The sequence below is a fragment of the Tinamus guttatus genome, unplaced genomic scaffold (assembly GCF_059628265.1).
Source record: "Tinamus guttatus ecotype Peru unplaced genomic scaffold, ASM5962826v1 Tinamus_guttatus_pri_ptg000025l, whole genome shotgun sequence".
NCBI classification, from domain to species: Eukaryota; Metazoa; Chordata; class Aves; order Tinamiformes; family Tinamidae; genus Tinamus; species Tinamus guttatus.
Window position 1 is genome coordinate 2,479,155 of NW_028288559.1, and position 19,047 is coordinate 2,498,201.

General features: G+C 36.6%; 1 protein-coding gene across 2 annotated transcripts in view; it reads left to right on the forward strand.

Moving 5' to 3' along the window:
• Positions 1–19,047, forward strand: part of PTPN3 (protein tyrosine phosphatase non-receptor type 3) — an 84,480-nt gene that overhangs the window by 30,382 nt on the left and 35,051 nt on the right. For both annotated transcript variants that reach the window (XM_010222790.2, XM_010222791.2), the window contains exons 10-13: positions 720–783; positions 6,127–6,299; positions 10,733–10,867; positions 12,048–12,224. In XM_010222790.2, coding sequence (XP_010221092.2) covers positions 720–783; positions 6,127–6,299; positions 10,733–10,867; positions 12,048–12,224 — 549 coding nt within the window. The remainder of the gene's footprint in view (positions 1–719; positions 784–6,126; positions 6,300–10,732; positions 10,868–12,047; positions 12,225–19,047) is intronic.

The following is a 19,047-nucleotide window of genomic DNA, read 5'->3' on the forward strand; positions in this document are numbered from 1 at the left end:
TTCTCTAGGATGTTTTGTTCCAAATAGGTTTTGTTTTGAAATACTGAAAAGCAAATTGAAAAGTTAAGCACCAATTCCAGACGTAATAGTTACCTTAGAAAATCATTGTTTGTACCATCCGTATCTAAAGAGATGCTCAATTTTGTATAAAAATACCATGTAAATCTTGTAGCAATGTTGTTAATTGAAGGAGAAATTATATTAGCAGTCATGCAATTTTTATCCTTCTACAAATATGTTACTTAAAATGTTTATTTGGTTACAGTATCTCCTTATTTTTCACATTTTGCTGGCTATTATTCTATGAGAAATTTTAGTTATGGTATGACCAACATTTGTGATGCCATTAGAGGTTGTTTTTTTTTTTTTTTTTTTTTTTTTTTTTTTTTTTTTGTCCCCGGCTGGTATGATGGAGAATATTTCATGGACCTCATAAAGGAGGTCCCCGAGTTCTTTGCTGCAAGTATGGATTTGATGGGTGAGAATTGCCAAGTAAACTATTTGAAGTGTGAATGAGGGAGAAAAGTTTAATTTTCAGAATTTTTGGTTTGTCTTCCTTGTCATCCATTTGCCACTCAGTGCACAAGAGATGGCTATGCTACTTCATGGATTATTCAACAGCTACAGTCTTTTAGGCTCATTGTACTAAGTATTATTTCTGATCATTTTTTCCCTCTGCCCAATTACTTAGTATTTCATTGTCTCTTTCTTTCTTTTAGGGTGAACATTTTAAAAATTTCCTTTAAAAGGAAGAAGTTTTTTATACAGCAACGGCAAAAACATGTAAGTAGTCATTTTACTGTGTTTGCCTCAAGTGTTCATGTTTGAATTTTTGGCCTATGATGAAAGGAACCCGAGGAGAAATGCTGACCTTAAAGATTAGGATGACTGAGGGCTGGCCCTATAGGTGCTCTGTTGTGTTAGGTTGCCTTTGCTATTGCAGTTAATTTGCGCTCGATTTATTTTCCCTTTCTATTCCTTTACATTATGGAATCCTTTCATCATTAGTCTGTTGGACTTCCTTCCCATCCAGATTTCTTTTCCTTTACAGATTTGGAGGGGAGACAGATCTTCATGCCTTCTGGGGTGTTTAGTAACCTGTCATTTTTCCCTTTGCCTGCAAGCATCTGCTACCCTTTTCTTTGATATGGAGTCTGCGTGTCAGCTGCCCTGGGGAGTGCTTCAGTGCAGTGAATCTGCTGAATAGCTGCTGGGCCTGCCTAGGAGGATTTTGTGAGGTTGCACTTGCTTGTGGGGCTCAGTTTTGGGAGAAAGGAAGGTCACTGGAGAAGAAGAGAGCTCTGCAGCTGAAAGAAGAGGCTGGAAGGGGGACCAGTGCATGGCCAGTGCATCTTCTGCAGCAAGTAATATGGGCCACTTCTGATGCTGGCAAAATAACCTGAAGACAGTTGACACAATTGATCTAAAATTCCCTTTTGCTGTTTAGAGTCCCCTTCATAATTCTGTGTGTTTCAATTTTGATTTATTTTTAACAATAATAATACTAGCCTATTTTATAGAAGAAAGAAAAGACAAAAAATGTTGATTACAATGACTTTGATGCTATCTATTCAAAGGTATATGAATAGATAAGCCATCTTTTGAGGAATATTTTCATGTCATAAATATATGACATGAAAAAACAATATGGAAATCTGTGACTGGTAAATATGGCATAAGCACATCTTAATTCAGTGGAAGATGGAATTCAAATATACAATGAAAGATAAATTATAATTTTATTTTAGTTAGACCCAATGGAATTTGGCTCATCCTTGTAGTAAGTAGGTTCTTAAATTGTCAGGAGCTGTGTCACAAGAGAACCTCTTGACTCACAGATTAGAGCCTTGCTGAACAACAGATGCTTTTTTTTTATTATTTATTAATGTTTCAAAGCAGAAGGAGAGATTTTTTTTTCCTTATCCTTTTTAATTGGGTGCAAGTTTTGAACGTTTGAGGCAGGATTTTGTGGAGTATGTATATATTCTTTGTTTTCAGTGCTCCAATTTAAACAAAATAGTAGATAAAGGTACTGTTAATGTTTGGACACAAGGTGCACAAAATAAGCTATTTTCTCTTGGGACCGAGTATCAAAACCGACACAGATGGGTCTGAAGCTTTTGCAAATTGTACTTTTCTATTTCTGAATATATTGTTTGTGTATAAACTTGCCTTGGTCTCTTCAAATGTGTATCACTATATGAAGATATGAGTGACTGACAAGCAGTTCATTTTACTAGCATGTGCATGTAATTGGTCACACAATATTGTTTTTTCTTAATTTGAGGATTTAAAAAAATCCATGTCAAGTAGTCTTACTAAATTCTAAATATCTTTTTTCATATATGCAAGTATTGGCATGGCTATGAATGGCAACTTCCGAAGTATCTGAGAACAAACACTAGAACAGAATTCCATCAGTGAGTGATTAGTAGCAGTGGGTAATAAAACTTTTTTTTTTGAATATGAAGGAATGAAGCATAATTGTGTATTTAAGACACCTTTGTATTTAAGGTGTCTTGAAATATTTATATTCATGCTTAAAAACTATTGTTCTCAAAAATTTAATTTCTCTTTCTGCAGACATGACATTGTTGAAAAGGACAGGTTTCTTAGTTTGCTCAATTAAATTTGTGTTAAAGTTCAAAGTGCCCCCTCCTTTATTTTTTAACTCTCTTCCTCTTAAGTTGTCATATTCTTCTCTTTCATAATGTACTGAGATCACAGTATTGCGCACAACATCACGCTTAAAGAACTGTAGGAAAAATAATGCCAGCAGCATGACCTTTTAAATGCTTCTCAGTAGATACGAAGTAGCAGACTGGATGTGCTATTAAATCCCTAGGTATGCTCCTCCTCGTCACTTGTCCCCCTTTGCTTGAAATGTTGGGCAGCAGATCTGCTCGCGTGCGGTGCTTGCGTGGCGTCGCTTGGAGCAGCGGTGTGGTGCCGCGCAACGACAGCGGGTTGAGGCGGGTTGGAGGGCAGATCACTGAGGGCAAGTCAGTCTCGGGATATATCAGACTTCTACTCGGGAGGGCAGAAGGAAATAGGTAAGAGGCAGGAAAGATGAGACAAAATGAGGAAGATATAAGAATATGGGGGAAACGGAGCAGATGACAACGGCTACTAGGTAAGGTTTAGTTAAAGATGGCAACAGTGCCATAATAGTTCAACGTTTTGTCTCGCATGATATGTAGATTTCTCTTCAAAATCTACAGAAAACTCTCAAAAGCCATGAATGTGCTGTCCTCTGGGGCATGCTGCATTCTGTTGAGATATTCTCCTAATTTCTCTTACTCTTTCTGTCTTTGTGTCATTCTTAATGAGAGTTAAGATACTTGGGAGTTAACAGACTTGGCCATCCCTCATCTCTCTACTATCCGTCTCCTCCATTGCACCCCCACTGCCCCAGTCTTCTCACTGGCGTATTTAATAGGGACTATGTGGTGGTGTTGTCTTCTGAAGAGCTACACAAGGACTAGGAGACAGATAAATCAGTAAATGTCTCATTTTCTGAAAGCTGCTGATACCTAGGCTGAATGAAAGCTGTAGCATTTAAAGTAGGAGTAAGGGCTGTAGTGACTTACAAGCAATGTTTTAAAGCTTCCAAAAATGGAACTTGGTATTGATAATGGTTGTGCTTATGTAATGCTTACAAACACCATTTCTGCATACCCAGGTGTGTTTGCTATGCTATTTTTCCGTAATTGTATATAGCGCTATCTGTGATTCAAGTTTTTGAATACAGTGTAAAATAGCAATCAACTCACTTTTGCCTTGTGTTAGATTTGATTCTTTTACCCCAGTGGCCAGAAATCTTCCAAATCCTCATTTATTGATAATAATTAAAATCCAGTGCTTTTGAAATTCCCTTCCTTTGGAGTTTGGTCTGAAAAGGATGCGATGAACCAGATCCCTTCAATCTCACTGAAACTCTCGTCAGCTTTAAAACTGTATCCAGATTTAATGGTCTGGCTTGCAAGGTAGCCTGTTAATGAGTAAAAAGGTTTTGTGAAAAAAAAATCTTCCTGTTAATTTACAAAATTCATAAACATTTTCTGAAGATCCTGAAAATATTTATTCTAGCATATATCCATATTTAAACTGTTAGCATGCTTAGCTTTGAGGAAAGTTTTCTGGCAACAATTGCAAAGACTAAATTTATAATTTTAAAAGTAAAATTAATTACTGTATTCAAAGCTAAATTTATAAAGGAAGTCCTAAATAAACTTAATTCCTTATGGATTATGATGGATTTCCTTATAGGTGTTCCTTATGGAACATGATGGATTTTCAGTATAATCAAAATGTCCAGATAATCTCTATGACTAGAGATAAAGTTAAAAGACCAGTATTCTAAGAGGACAAAAATTTTAAATGTTTTCTTTCATCTTCCAGAGAAGTGTAAAACATTGAGTACTATTCAGCCCTCAGAGTACCTAAGAAATGTCACTTGCTATTAAATATTTCCATGCTTTGTGCTTTTAATATATTGCAAAAAAAGTCTGAGTTAAAATTTCACAATGCCTGCGCACTATATTTTGTACAAGCTCCCTAAATAAAAGTAAATCTAAGTACTAAAAACTAATTTGGTTCCAGTATAGCAGACTCAAAGTAATGAAGATCTTTTTGTTAAATGTTTTAAAATGTACAAGGAGATCACCCGTGATAGGTTACAATTAGTTAAATATTTTGCAAAGTCTGTGTAAAATCAAGGGGCAAATCCTTTTTCTTTTATAATTTTCTTTGGTTTTCAAAAATACGATATCAATCACTAAAGCTGTGAGCTCCTTATAAAATGATTTGCAGAATGTGGCATTGATCTCTAGTACATGACGTCTGCCGAAGGTTGGGTAAAAAGGAAAAGAATACAAGAAAATAAGCTCTTTTTTTTTTTTTTTTTTTTTCTCCAACCAAACTGGTCTGTAATTATTTCCAAAGGGAGTATTGCTCCAACCAAAAGAAAGGACTGTGCAACTAGAAATCATGTATCTGAGTGGGACCAACCTCTATTTTTAGATTGTTTTATTAGGTCTTTCTGGGCCGTTAAGAAGTCATGGCAACCCAAATCATGACTTTCTCCAAAGCATGAGCTGGAAAGAGGAAAAATTACTGGTGTTGTTGCCTGCCAAATTGTATGTTAAGACATCAAAATTCAGTCATAATTAAGACAAAAAATGGCAAAAGCCGCGTGATGACATCATGCCCCCCCCCCCCTTTTTTTTTTTTTGGTAGCTTGAGCCTTGCGTTGTGTTCTTTTATCATTGCTTTTCTCTCTGCTTCAATTTGTCCAGCAAATTTTGTAACTTTTTTTTTTCTGCTTTGTTTGCTTCAGTAAGATTCTGGGTTGGCTGGCCAAATCTTCTGTAAAATTCTTTTGAGCCTCGGGACCTGAAAATACCACAATAAGTGATACACTTGGCCAGGGAATAAATGTGGGTGGCACAACTATGTTGTGCCTGTGTTTGGCACCGTAGCACTGAGATTTGCAAGTTGAGTTTGTGCTAAAGGTAGGATCAGATCTAAAAAGCAGTAGCAGCAGCTCCAGCCTATCACAGTTAACGTACTTTCTTTTCCCTAAAACGGATCTTCGTTAACATCTTTTATCTTCTAGAAGACTGCCAAGCAGATTATTTGCAGACTGTAGCTCTTGGAATGTCTCCAAATAACGTTATTAAATTAATGCCATACATGAAGTATTCGAAATCCATGGTTTAAAACTTGGGGGTCCTTTATGTGTGACACCATTATTAAAGTGCTTAAAAGTCTTTTTTTTGTCACAGGAGGTCAAGAGCTGACTGGAAATCTGAAACCATGTTTGGCTGAAACCATATTAGCATGTTATGCATGTTTATTGAAAACTTTTCACATGCTAGAATTAAGTATTTTCATTAAAATGTTTAAAATAAGCATTGTGGATTTTACAATTTTATGTAGTTATACAGCACTGAAAGAAAAATTGCCCATCTCCAGTATTTGCTTAAAATCTACAATATGCTTTTGCTTAGATGTAGTTTGACTGTTTATGGGTAAAAGTAATTTTACTCTTTATACAATTTTATCAGCTTGGTTATATTTGATCTGCTTGCATATATTGAAACATAGCACTTCTTACCATTGCAGAATGAATCCAGAGAGCATATTGTTGCCTTCAACATGCTAAATTACAGAGCATGCAAAAATCTGTGGAAGTCTTGTGTAGACCACCACACGTTTTTTCAGGCAAAGAAGTCACTACCTCATGAAAAAAAGATACTGTCACACTATTGGACCCTAGGTTCTAGAAACCCAGCAAAGTAAGTATGGAGCGAAAGCATATTTTGTATTTTAGTGAGGGTGGTGGGATGGGGGAATTGGTGTCACTGATGCCAACATTGGGGTGAATATGTGGAGTTCAACCGTACTTACAGCTGTGTTGCCGGTGTAATGTAATCTGCTGGACAAATTATGTGACTTTGGTTTCAGTTTCTGCAACATGATGTCAAAACAATTAAACATTTTTATATAATAAATTACTTGAACACAGGTATTTTCTGATGGTGGTGTTTCAACTCACTGTTTCCGTTTGAAAAGCACTAGAAGGTAAAAATATCATGTAGGTAGTGAGCAATAAGAATTTGCAGAACAGCAAACAGGACATGCAGTTTCACTGAGATGGGTGCTCATTCCAGTGCTTAACCTCAGAGTAATATGTCAAGCTTGTAAGAGTATTGGTTCTGGCTTCAAAGGACGCCTGATGCATAGCTAGAGCATCATTCAACATTAAGATTGATGAAATATTTGCCATCTTCTGCAGTGAAATTTCTTTTTTTTTTCCCCTTAGTACTAGATCATAGCTGAAGCAATTTAAAACAAGTAGCTAAGTAAATGGCAACCTAATTTTGTTAGTTCTTACACATCCTGAATTTTGAAGATGAGCTCCATTATTCTCTTTAGTGAATAATCTAGGGTTCTTTTATAAAGCCAGTAGAAATGTTTTTCTCTCTCTATCAAACCTGCTAAGAGTTTCAAAAGCTCTGTGTACACATGAATACACAAGTATTACATAAATCTTTCCATGTTAGGAAAGAAAGTAGCATTGTTTCTGGAAGGTACCAGTTTAATATCATTCCAGTTTCTACCAAATATTTGATTTCTAACAAACTTCCTGTGGCAAGTTCTCAGTGGCCTATAGCATACAAAATTCTCATTGTCAAACTGAGTCAGTTACTTGAAAATAACTTTTTGTTATTATTTCCATTTTTTGAGGCATTATTTGTGGGAAGCTGCTTACATAGGTTGTTTTTAGAAATTTCTATGGAGAACTAGGGAATTCTGCTGTTCTTTCTGAATCTTCCATGATCAGTTCAGGATGTCATTCATAATTGTGACTTTGGTCTTAAATGTGCCAGCAACAAGCATGATACTTGAGACTTACCCGAGACAGAGACCTGTGCTATCAATGGCACCCAGGTATATGTGAAGCAATGGTAATTTTGGCAGGCTTTTTGTAGTTCTTCTCAGCTCAGTCACTGTCACTCAGCAAGTTATCTTCTCAAAAGATGTAGGAAGAGGTGCAAAACTTTCAGAGTCATCATCTTTTCTTCCTCTGTCATATTTTGGGTATTGTTACCATCTGGTTACCACTTGTTTGTCACTGTGGTGTGTTGTAACAGACAACACAGGTTTCCACATTGCTTTTCAGGGATATCTCTGAATTCGTGTTGAAACTACTCAAGTGCAGAAAAAAGGCCTGATGTTTCCTCTTTATGAAAGACAGGAAGGTTTCTCATCAAGTTAACAAAAAGCCCTGGAAGTATACTTGACTACAATAATTCTGTTCATCCAACTTTGGTCAGCTTGAGAGATTTATTTCTCTAGGGCTTGTAGCATAGATTTCTTGCATTGTATTCTTATAAAGCTTATGTGAGGCAGATATCCTAGTATTTATTCTATCAGCTCAAATAGTTGAGCTCCTGCAACCCTTTCATATAGTCTCTTATTCCTGTACATCTGTGCCCCTAGCTAAGGCAGAGATGGGATTCCATTTAAATTAGGCAGCTGAGTTGTATAAATTGTATGTATATCACCTGCAAGCCTTATTTTAAGGATAGAGCTGGATCACGTCTCCCAGGTTCTGAGAAGTGACTTCATTCTACCTTTTAAGAGCAAATGCTGAATAAACTCTTGTGTTCATTCTCATACCTTGTGAAAAATGTTTCCTCCCTCCTTTACTCCCTTCCAGATAACTTCAGTAATGGGTGGGAGCAAGGAACTGCCACCTTAGGTAATTAAATATTATAATAACCTTAGGTTATTAAATATTATTAAATTGGAAGAATCCTTAAAATGCATGTTTAGAAGATAAAGGAATTGATTTGTTCTAAGCCTGTTAGCAATATACTTAAAAGGCTTCAGAATATAAAATAAGGCCTGTGGGTTGCTTTTTTCCCTATAAGCAAAAAGCAGTACAATGCAAAGCATATTTCCGGTTTATTATAAGCATGAAAAATATACCCATCTATGTAAAAATGAGAAATTTCAGCCATGTAATAAACTCAGAAGTTGCTAATGTGGCTCTGTCCTGAAAAAAAAATCATGAAAACCGTAAATTATGTTTTTGGTTTTCATGCCTTCTATTGTAAAATCTATTTATGTAGAGCTTAGTATGTTTTTCAAGATAGTTGTGCAGAGTTTTCACCTCTGTTAACAATTTCTTTATGTATTGTCAATTATATCCAGGTGTAAGTATAGGGGAGTTCATACAGGGACAGATCAAAGTCCATGTAGGCTTGTCTTCTGCAGTGAGCAAAGGAAAATGCACAAGAAAGGTTTTCAAAGACCAGAATTTGCAGCATTTCCGCGCATGTACTCTATCCCAATTATTCGCTACTCACAGCTCAGGACTTAGTGAGGCAAAGATGGTTTCTTTGTAACTTAAAAGTTGTCACTTTTCTCTGATCAGAAATCCCATGTCCATAAACGTGAGCATGAGCAGCTTATGCTCATGCTTGCCCCATGGATTGCCATGTGAAGAGGTTTATATATAACTGCCTATTTAGGCTATTAAATTTAAACATTTCATTCTGTACAGTTCTGCTTGTGAGCCTTTTGGTGCTTTTCTAGCTGAGGTTCCGATGCCACCCGTGTGCTGCTGGTCTGGTTCTTTCTGGTTCTGTCACAAGAACCAGGCTTGAGGAAGGCCATTCCCCTTTGCATGTCAGATGTCTCTCTAACTCTTTTATTTTTTTTTCCCCTGCCTCTACGTGACAGATCACCTAAATGCAGCTTCCCACTGGCTAATGGGAGAGAATTGGCTAGTGTAGTGTTTATTTGCTGAGGCAGCAAAGAGATGGTTAGAATAATCCTGTGCTCAGTTAGTGAATTGTTACCTCATTGTGAGTTTTAGCAGGAAAGGTAGATATTTTGCTTATTTTTGAGCCACCGTTATAAGGCACACAGTTCAGTGCTAGCAGAACATACTGAATTTCCTGTTTTTTTTCCCTCCATTTTCTTGAACACAATTGGGCTAAAAATAACTCTCAGAAAAGGTTATTTTCACCCAGGTCACCTTTGTAATTAGCGTTGCAGCAGGGCTTGACAAATGGTTTTACTGCCCAAAGTGAAAGGTGGCAAATGGGTCTGCAAGAATACAAATGCATAAAGGAGGATAAACACGAGAGAATCCTTTAAACCATCTTTCCTACCAAAGCGAGTTGTGTCAAGTTATAGTGATCTCTGACTACATCCTCACAGTGAAACTTTTATCAGCCACTGGCCTATTCCGTGAAACTGTGCAATTATGTAAGTCCTGCAAATGGGATGAAAGTCATTAATGACTTTTGACTGAAACCTATTGTGAGGATTAGAGATCATCTTTTGGCTAATGATACACTCAACAGTAGGTGAGACCTACAAGCCCAGCTTTGTGGGAGACACTGCAGCCCTAGAGTTAGCCTAATACCTAAACAGGTACTAAACTTACTGGCCTAGTTTTGATAATTAGCAGGTCTTGAGCTGCTTGAGCAAGTCCCTGTGCTAATAAGGATAATAAGGACTATTATTAATACTTGTAATAAGGATTTTTTTTCCTTCACACGTTGACCTATTTGTTACCGCATGCGTTCCATACTCTAATGCAAGAACCAGTCCTAGATCCCTTGTTATGAAGGTGAACCTTTTTAAGAGAAAACAGTTGCAAATTTATTAGTGAAATTGAATCCCCATTGATGTCTCAAGCCGGGCAGAGCATGTAAGATAATTTCAGCTTTTCTCCCATGGCTTCTGAGCAGCTAGATACAGTCCTGACCTTTCATAATGGTATAACAGATGCTGATTAAGTTCTTTACTGTATTAAGCAGACTACTTCGTCCTAGTGCAAGAAGTAAAGCACACTTCAACTTTGTTTTCATCAGTAAATTTGGCATGAAAAGAAATGTAGAGGCATGGCAATTTTTTAGGTAACTAAAATTTTTATAAAATATAAAAGTCTCTATTAAATTAGTCTGATTCAACATTGAGTTTGGTCGTTTTCTACTCAAAAAATAATAGTTGCGAAATATATGGCTTTTATCTAAGGTAAGACTAACCACTAGAAAGCTTGTTAGTTTTGAGATTTAGACCAGAGCTATTACAGTGCAGATGACCTTTCACTAATAATTTCAGTAATAATGTGAGCAAATGAAATTGTACAAAAGGGGTAAAGTTTTCTATGTGAAATAATTTACATTAGATTTTTATTTCTTTGCAGATCTGTAAACTCCCAGTACTTCAGAAAAGTTATAGGTGGTATGGTTTGGAACCCGTCTATGAGAAGATCTTTATCTGTTGAGCATCTAGAGACCAAAAGCCTTCCTTCTCGGTCGCCTCCTGTTACGCCCAACTGGTAAATAAAGTTTCAGCCTTTCTCCTACCGTGTAGCCCATTACCCTTTTCTAATTATAGATTCCCTAGCAGAATAATTACATATATATGTATTAAAACTACTAATGTTTGATAACATATATGATAAAAGAACAGCGGGTATTGTCTATCTCAAATTTACCAAGCTTCAGCACCATTTGTCACACTATTCTTGTATAAAAAGATGTTACTGTCTGGATGGGCCACCAAACAGGTAAAAAATAATAAAAAAAATAAAGCATTTGGATGTTTTGGCTCAGAGGGTTAGTTGCTTGTATTCTGCCTGGAGGCCAGTAACAAGTGGAATACTGCAGAGGTCTGTCTTGGGATCTGTGCTGTTTGACATATTTATCGATGCCCTGGGGGAAGCAGCAGAATGCTTGCTCATAGAGTTTGCGGGTGACACTGGACTGTGGGTGGAGGCAGATGAGAAGCTTAAGGACAGGCTGTCCAACCTGGAGAAATGGACCACCATGAATCTTATGAAATTAGAAGATAAATGTAAAGTCCTGAGATGGAAGAATCCCTTGCAGCAGTACTGCCTGGGGAGCAGTTCTGCAGAAAAAAAGACATGGGAGTCTTGATACGTAGCAAGAAGTACCTGAACCATCTGTGTGTCCCAGCAACGAAGACTACTAGCCATAATCTGACTTCATTATAAGGAACGGAGCCAGTGCATTCCTTCCTCACTTTCAGGGCAGTTAGACGTTGGAACAAGTTGCCCTGGCTGTGCAGGAGAGAGGTTGTCCAAGCCAGATTTTCAAGACCTGGCTTGATAAAACCATGAACAGCCCAATCTGATCTCGTAGACAAGCCTGAGTGCAAGAATTTGGACTAGATGACCTACATAGGCTAATTCACGTTGGAATGAATCTATGATTCTAAAAGGTACATATATAATTTTAGAGGAAAATAACAGTTTATTGTAGTGAACTTGGTAGTGTACAGTCACATACGCACCATACAAAATATTTTAAAGTTGCTTATTTATTTTAATGCCTGTCGTTCAAAAAGAGTGCTATTGGCGTCTCGTGAAGATTTTAGGACCTAGATTTCACAAGGATAGATAGTTACTTTTGAAAAGGTCTTATAAGTGATTCTGATCCACCAACTGGTGATCATGTTCTTTTTGTTTGTTTGTTTTTTGTTTGTTTGTTTTTAAGGCGGAGTCCAAGACTACGTCATGAGATCCGTAAACCACGGCACTCATCTGTAGATAACCTTACAAATGAAATTTCCTATATTACCGAAACAGAGGATGTTTTTTACACATATAAGGGCTCTCCAACATCAAAGGACAGTGATTCCGAGTTCTCCCAGAACCGTAGTCCACAGAGACGGTAAGGACTTCCGCAAAACAATTCTTTCTTTTGTTTTTGACTTAAATAAAAAAACTTCAGTGTAAAAGCAAAGTAGATGATATTAATCAAGAGATCAAGTAGTTTTGTTTAACTATTCCTCAAAATTTTGTTATAGAAACAACAGCCATTATGTACAAAATGATGTTAAAAAGCAACTAACCCCACCACCTAACCTCACTTCAAGAAGGCCTTAGTAGAATAAGAGACACACTTGTTCATATCCATAAAATCTTGACTTCTAGTAGCTTATGCAACCCTTTTCCACCACAGACTTCTGAGCTCCTTGAAGCAACAGTTCCTTCTTCAAAGGAGAATATACTACCCCTCTCCAGATGCGGTCTCAAATTTTTGCCTTTAGACACTTTTGTTCCTTTTCTCAAGGGCCAACCCTGTTCTCACCCACAGTGTTCTGAGCGTTGCTGGGTTTCTGTCTGAGCCTTTAACCTCCTGTCGTCACTGTTGCACTGGGGTTGGGCTAGATGATCTCTAGGGGCCGCTTCCACCCTCCACCATTCTGTGATAAGTGAACATGCACGCACATGGCACATGCTCACTCACCTATTCCTAGCTGTGACTTTAGACTCTGAATTTAAATGTGTTTTCTCGCTACTTCAAGATGGCAATATTGTTACTAAGTTGCTCCAAAACAGGCCATAGGAGAGGAGGGAAAAGTAAGATGTTACATGATTATTTGGAATTTGTCTCTGTGTTTGAAATTGCATGATTTTCTACATTTCCACTGCATTTCAGGAGGACACTGGGGCTAGCAATGTTGGTAATGGCCAAAATAATACATAAATGTGATGCTTTCACATGTTATGAATAGTCATAGGTAGAAAGCCTCATCTTTCCTGTGTTTTAAGATGTATGGGCAAATTATACATGCTCAGAACAATCTTGTGAATAAAAACTGCCAGGAGATGTTGAAAGCGGAAGCTGCAGGGAAGCTGCAGAAAGAAAACAAAGCTGCCACTCTGTGTACCATGTATATTGTGTCATACGGTTGTTCTCTTTCAGTTAGTACATTGTTGTCTGTCGTGTATTTTCCTCTCTATTTTCTTCCCATGCAGTTTTTACCTTCCTGTTTCACCTTCCTTATGCCAAAGGAGAGGGAGTGAGAAAGCCTGTTTTTATGGTATTTCTCAAACAGTGAAAATAGGCTGTTCTCAGGTTGAAAATAAGATAATTCTTTGTATTTTTTTTCCTGAATAAATGGTGAAGCTGTATCCAAGTCTTATCACTCACTGATGGGTTGATGATTATTGTTATTACCTTACATAAATAAGACTTTCTTAAAATTAGGTAGCTATCCAGCACTTCCCTGATTCCTTGAATATAGTTAAATATCCAGTACTGTGCAGAAAACTGAACAACTGTTTGCATAAATCTGCTAAATCTAAATTAGAGGTGTTTTTTTGGGGAGGAAAGCATAGCACGGAGGATGAATGATCCTTTGGCCATTGGGTTTTTGTAAAATAGTCATTGTAATACTTTCATCTTTAGTGACTGAGAGGATAATAGTAACCATACAGAACAAAGAAATGTTACTTCTCTACATTGAAGTATCCAGCTGCTTACATTAGTCCACGTTCCAACTTTTCTCTTTCATACTCCTTTGTTGCTACTTGGCGCCACTCCTTCTACTGAAAAACGCAGAAGGAAAAGTCAGTGTATACATCTAGACAAAAATCTGTCTTTCTTTGAATGCTCTATTGAAAGAAGGAAATCTAATCTCCTATACAAATTTGTTTTGTAAAAAAAAAAAAAAAAAAAAAAAAGTGTATCTTCAAAATTAGATAGTGACAAACATTTATCCTGGATCTTGCCACACATCCAGAATATTTCGATGATGAATATAAAACACCTTTCTGTGTGCTGGTAAGCCTTTTAAAGCTGTATTACCCATTTTTGCCCTGCTGGTCTTCTGTAGACTTGAATTGATGTAATTGAAGCATTCAATGGAAAAACAGCAAATTGCTATTGCTGAAATTGCAAAATCTTTTTTGTTTGTTTGTTTTCTTTGTCCTTAAAAGAGCACTGAGAGTCTGCTAATAAAGTTTGTTTTAGAGGACTCCTTTTTTTACTGCCTAACCTTATGAGATTACAACAAAGGTGCTAGTTAGTTATCATTAATGGATATCTTTGATCTGGAAAAGAATCCTGAAACAACCATGGAGGGCTGCTAGCGAACAGTTGCAAGATGCTCGTATCTAATGGCAGAAATGTCATATCTCATTCCAGATTTTAATTAGATGCATACAATAGCGTATTTACATCATTTCAGTTTAATCTCTATGAATGTCAGAAGTGTGTGAGGTGCAGTTCACACAGGATATAGCTCCTCTCCATTTTAGAGGCTGCCATGGATGGAGGAAGGGGTTGGGATTATTTTCACTTGTTTCACTTCAGACATGGGGTAGGGTTCTTATGTTTAGTTTAAAAGTGCTTAAAATATCTTAATTTATCTTTCATTTCTTTTTTTGATTTCTTTAAATAAGTAGCATTCTATTGATGCATATTTCCTTTTGAATACTTGAAGTATTGCAACGGAATATGAAGGCTAAGAACCACTGTGGTTTAAAGAAGACAAAAGAGACAGCTAAATGACAAAATATGTACTTTGTGTGAGCATTCTGCCTTCTAACTGATTTTTAGGGGGTGCATGCTAAAGGCTGAGGAAGAAAAGGGGAAAAAGAAAAAAGGCTGAAGGAAACTTTAAATAGAGCAAATTGTGTACATAACTACAGAAAAACAGGCTAAGCTTGTGAGCAAGTTCTGTGTTGCTGTGGGTAGGCTGCTTCTGCTGCCTAAATTATCTAAGCAACTCTGTGGTAAAGTACAATTTGTAGCCCAGACATGATCAAAAGAAATACTCATCTCTCAAAATTAGAATCTGTAGAAAAGACTAGGGCTGTTTATTACATGTATATTAGACAGAAATTGCTCTAATCCGAAATTAACATGTATTAAATGCAGAGCTTTATTCACAGGGAATTAATAGGTTTGCCTGCCTAAGCCAAGCCATCTCAAATCACAGCTACGTACAAAAACTGTCACCAAAGACAGTGCTGCAGAGGACTTCAAGACGACTTGAGTCCAGGGTTTTCCAGCCTTCGTGAAGCAGGCTTTACTGTTGCTTCTTTGCCTTCTTCGTTGCTGTGCTGTTGGCCATCTCATCTGGCTGCTGCAGCTACTGAAATATTAACGCTAACTAACTTGTGGAGCCCACGCTGAGCCCTCTGAGGCCTAGTAGGCCGCTTTGCGTGTCATGCCGCTCCTTTTCTTATTGCTATGCTTCACCAGTTCAGAGCAGGTAACCTAATCTACCTTCTGACTACATGTTGAATTCACTGTGTCTAAAATAATCCTGAAAGATCTTGAAATCTTTTTGAACTTACACTTAACGCCATGACTGCATATGTAAGCATGTGCTTCTACTATTCTTTTGTCTTTTTAAAATGAATTTCAAAATAATGTCCATACAAAACATAGTAATTAGTTAGAGCACTTGTTGGTGAATATGTTTTAGTTAAAATTGACTTTTCCTAGTCTTGACTTCAGTTTCACTGAAGATGTTTTTGCTTTTCTGGGATTTACATTTTCTTCATGAAAGCACTGCTGATATCTCCTTGCTACATTTATTCTGTCAGGTTACATGTCTGCAGAAGTTCCTAAACATTGAGGTATACATTAAGGAGGAGCAACACATATTACGCTTGTGGCTTTCCTTTAATATAAGAAACAAATTATGTGGATATGATATTTCTGAAATTACCTTCAAAGCTGCTTTAATTTGGGAGAGGGGCTCAACAATGTCTGCCTCATACCGACAGGCTACCTGGCATCAAACCTTCCTAACCATCTGCTGCCCTGATAGTATGTACCATGAAACAGAAAAGCTTCCTTTTGACAAAAATGTTTCCCTTTCAGTGTAACGTATTTAAATTACTGTCAGTTATTTGTAAAGACAGGCTGATGGAAGTGTGCTGGGAATTCTTCTTGATTTCTTTTTTGCTTTTTTAAACTGGTATGATAGCTGAAGACAACAATTCTTGCAGTTTTTTTTCCTAATGGTCCCGTTACAGTTTCCAAATTTGCAATGAGAAAATCCTCACTGAAGAGTGAATCATTGCTGATATCCTTCCATGATATTAACTTGTTCTGTTCACTACCATTTTTATACAACGTATAAAGGCTACCATAAAAAATTAGTAGAATGTCATACTAAAGGATATAGCACTGTATCAAGACCAGATTAGGAAATTCCAAAACCTTATATTTAAGCAGTAACCTGCAAGATTAAGTTGGCTTTAACTGGATTACTGGGGTGATTACATTTTGCAATCATGTAAGCCAGCACGTTAGACCTTGTGTCATATATGAAATATATGTATATATATTGGCAATTTATCTGTTCGTAATTTTTGTCCTGAAGAAATTGCCCTGCCCATCCCCAGTGCGGGATCTTTAGAAAAAGATATTTAATGTAGTTTGTTAGCTACATTATATGGGAGTCATAGTTTTAGTGTCCGGTGGTTCATTGTAGGACCCTTTGCAGAACTGCTGTTAGAAACACAGAGCAATTTGAAAGCAGTAACTTGCCCACCACCTTAAAATGAAAACTGAAATAACTGAATCTATTTGCTTATCTAAAAGTATTTACATTAAAAATCCGTGGATTTAGATTAATAGATTAAATTACATTAGATTTGAAGGTTTAATGTTTCAATAATACACAAGTTAAACACTTTTTAACCTTAAAATGATGAGATTTAATGCTTGCAATAAATAAATAAAGGCAGGTAACAGCCTCTGAGGAGCTTCAAACTTTATTCTCTGCCCCATGTCTTTCCTTTCCTCCCTTCTTTCTCACCCTACCACTTGGAATCCCTTGTGCTGTAGGCATGACATATGGATATTCCTATTTTGCAGTGTAATGAGATAGAACACCATACTGCAGCTGCAGGAAGCTGCAAGTTTTTTAGCCAGTGATTCTGAAATGCGAAGTGTGTCCTTGACTAATTTCATGCTTGTGTATTTAAGTTTCAAATCCAGGTTTGTTGGAAAACCATACATTCTTGCGAGCATCCACGCTTGCCCCTTGACTGAATGTTTTATCACCATTCAAGTTAGCTGATGCTTCTTTCAGAAACAAGCAGGTATTAGTAAAGGATGTCACTGAAACAAGTGACTTTTTCACGATCCAAGATATTTTTGTTCATGTTCACTTCTGTGAGACCAGAGCTTATTTCCAGGCTTGTAGATTCAGGTTATATGAGTTTATGCTTTTTATGTGTTTATAATATATATATATGTGTGTGTGTGTGTGTGTGATGTTATATAACGTGATGTTAGATAAAAAATAAGTATGTAGCATAGCAGAATAGTTTACAGCATTAGACTGGATATTGCTTGCTCTTCTAATGAATTTTTCTTTAGCATTCCTTTGACTGCTAAATACTTGACTTCTCTGAGTGGAGAGGGTTCTTGTTAATAAGAGTATATAAATTTAGACAAGGACATATATTAGGTACTATCTTATGGGAAAAAAATAAATTATTGGATTGAAAAGTAACTATATAAAACTACATGGATATCTGTTTTTAGTTAAACTATATTTGATTTCTACTGCTCATTGTGTAATGAAATAAACTGAAGACATATATGATTTGGCATAACAGACTGCACAGGCTAGGTTAATTTTTATTTAGAGTAGACTCTAGTGTAACAGAAAAGGTTAGCTATAAAATTTACTGTTTAATCTGTATTTCAAGAAGATCATTATAAGTCACAGTTTTGAGAGAAGTAGTACAAGATCACTCTGTAAGAACGACTTGCAGGTGAGGGTTTTATGGATCTTACATTTTTATTTAAAGGCATACTCTTTGTTAGTAAGTGTGATAAATATAGCTGGTTATTCTTGGGTGTGAGCATATGATGTAGGAGAAGAAGGTGAAGGTGGGGGGAAGAGTGTTTTTGACTTCCATTGCCAACAGAGGGTTATAGAGGAGGTGGAGAGGCAGACTCTTCTGGGGCAAGTCTCCATAGCATTGTTTTCATGGCTTAAAAGAAAAAACCTTTAACCTTGTCTTTTCATCACTTATCAGCTGCCTCAAGCTTGAAGACTTCTGAGACTTGTGTGTAGGCTCTGTGATTTCTGTTTAGTTCATGTTGAAATAAATGCAGAAATAGAAAGGTTTTGATGCGCCTTCATGGGTCATTAGGATGTCATACTATAAATTTACTCATTATGCCCATTATGAAAATTTCTCTTTTGTCTTCATTTTGTTCCATTTCTACATCTCTGTTAAATTAAAAAAAAAATCACCAAAGATATTTGTCCTCACCGAGGCAGTATAAAATGCATTTAAATCCTGTAGTCCAAGCTATTGTGAAATAAGGATCAAGCCTTGTAAAACAGGATAGGAACACTACACCTTCAGAAATTATGACTTCAAATTAATTATGTCAAAACCACTGTTACATGTTATTTTTCTTTTCTTTATGCTCTTGCCCAACCCAAGTTTCTTCTTCTCCCCCCACCCCCTTTTTTTTTTTTTTAATATTACTAGTGTGCTTTTATGGACTTCCTGTACTCTTCCCTCTAATATATACAAATGCACTTTTCATTGTGTATTTTTTGATTATATGTACACCTTTTTTTTTTTTAAGTATGTTTATCCATATTCACATTTACTGTGTCCAAAAGAAGCAATCTGTTTTATGTTTCTAACTGAAGTACAACTGACAACTGAATTAGTGTAAACTTGTGTAGTAATTGCACTTTATCTTCTGTCAGCTG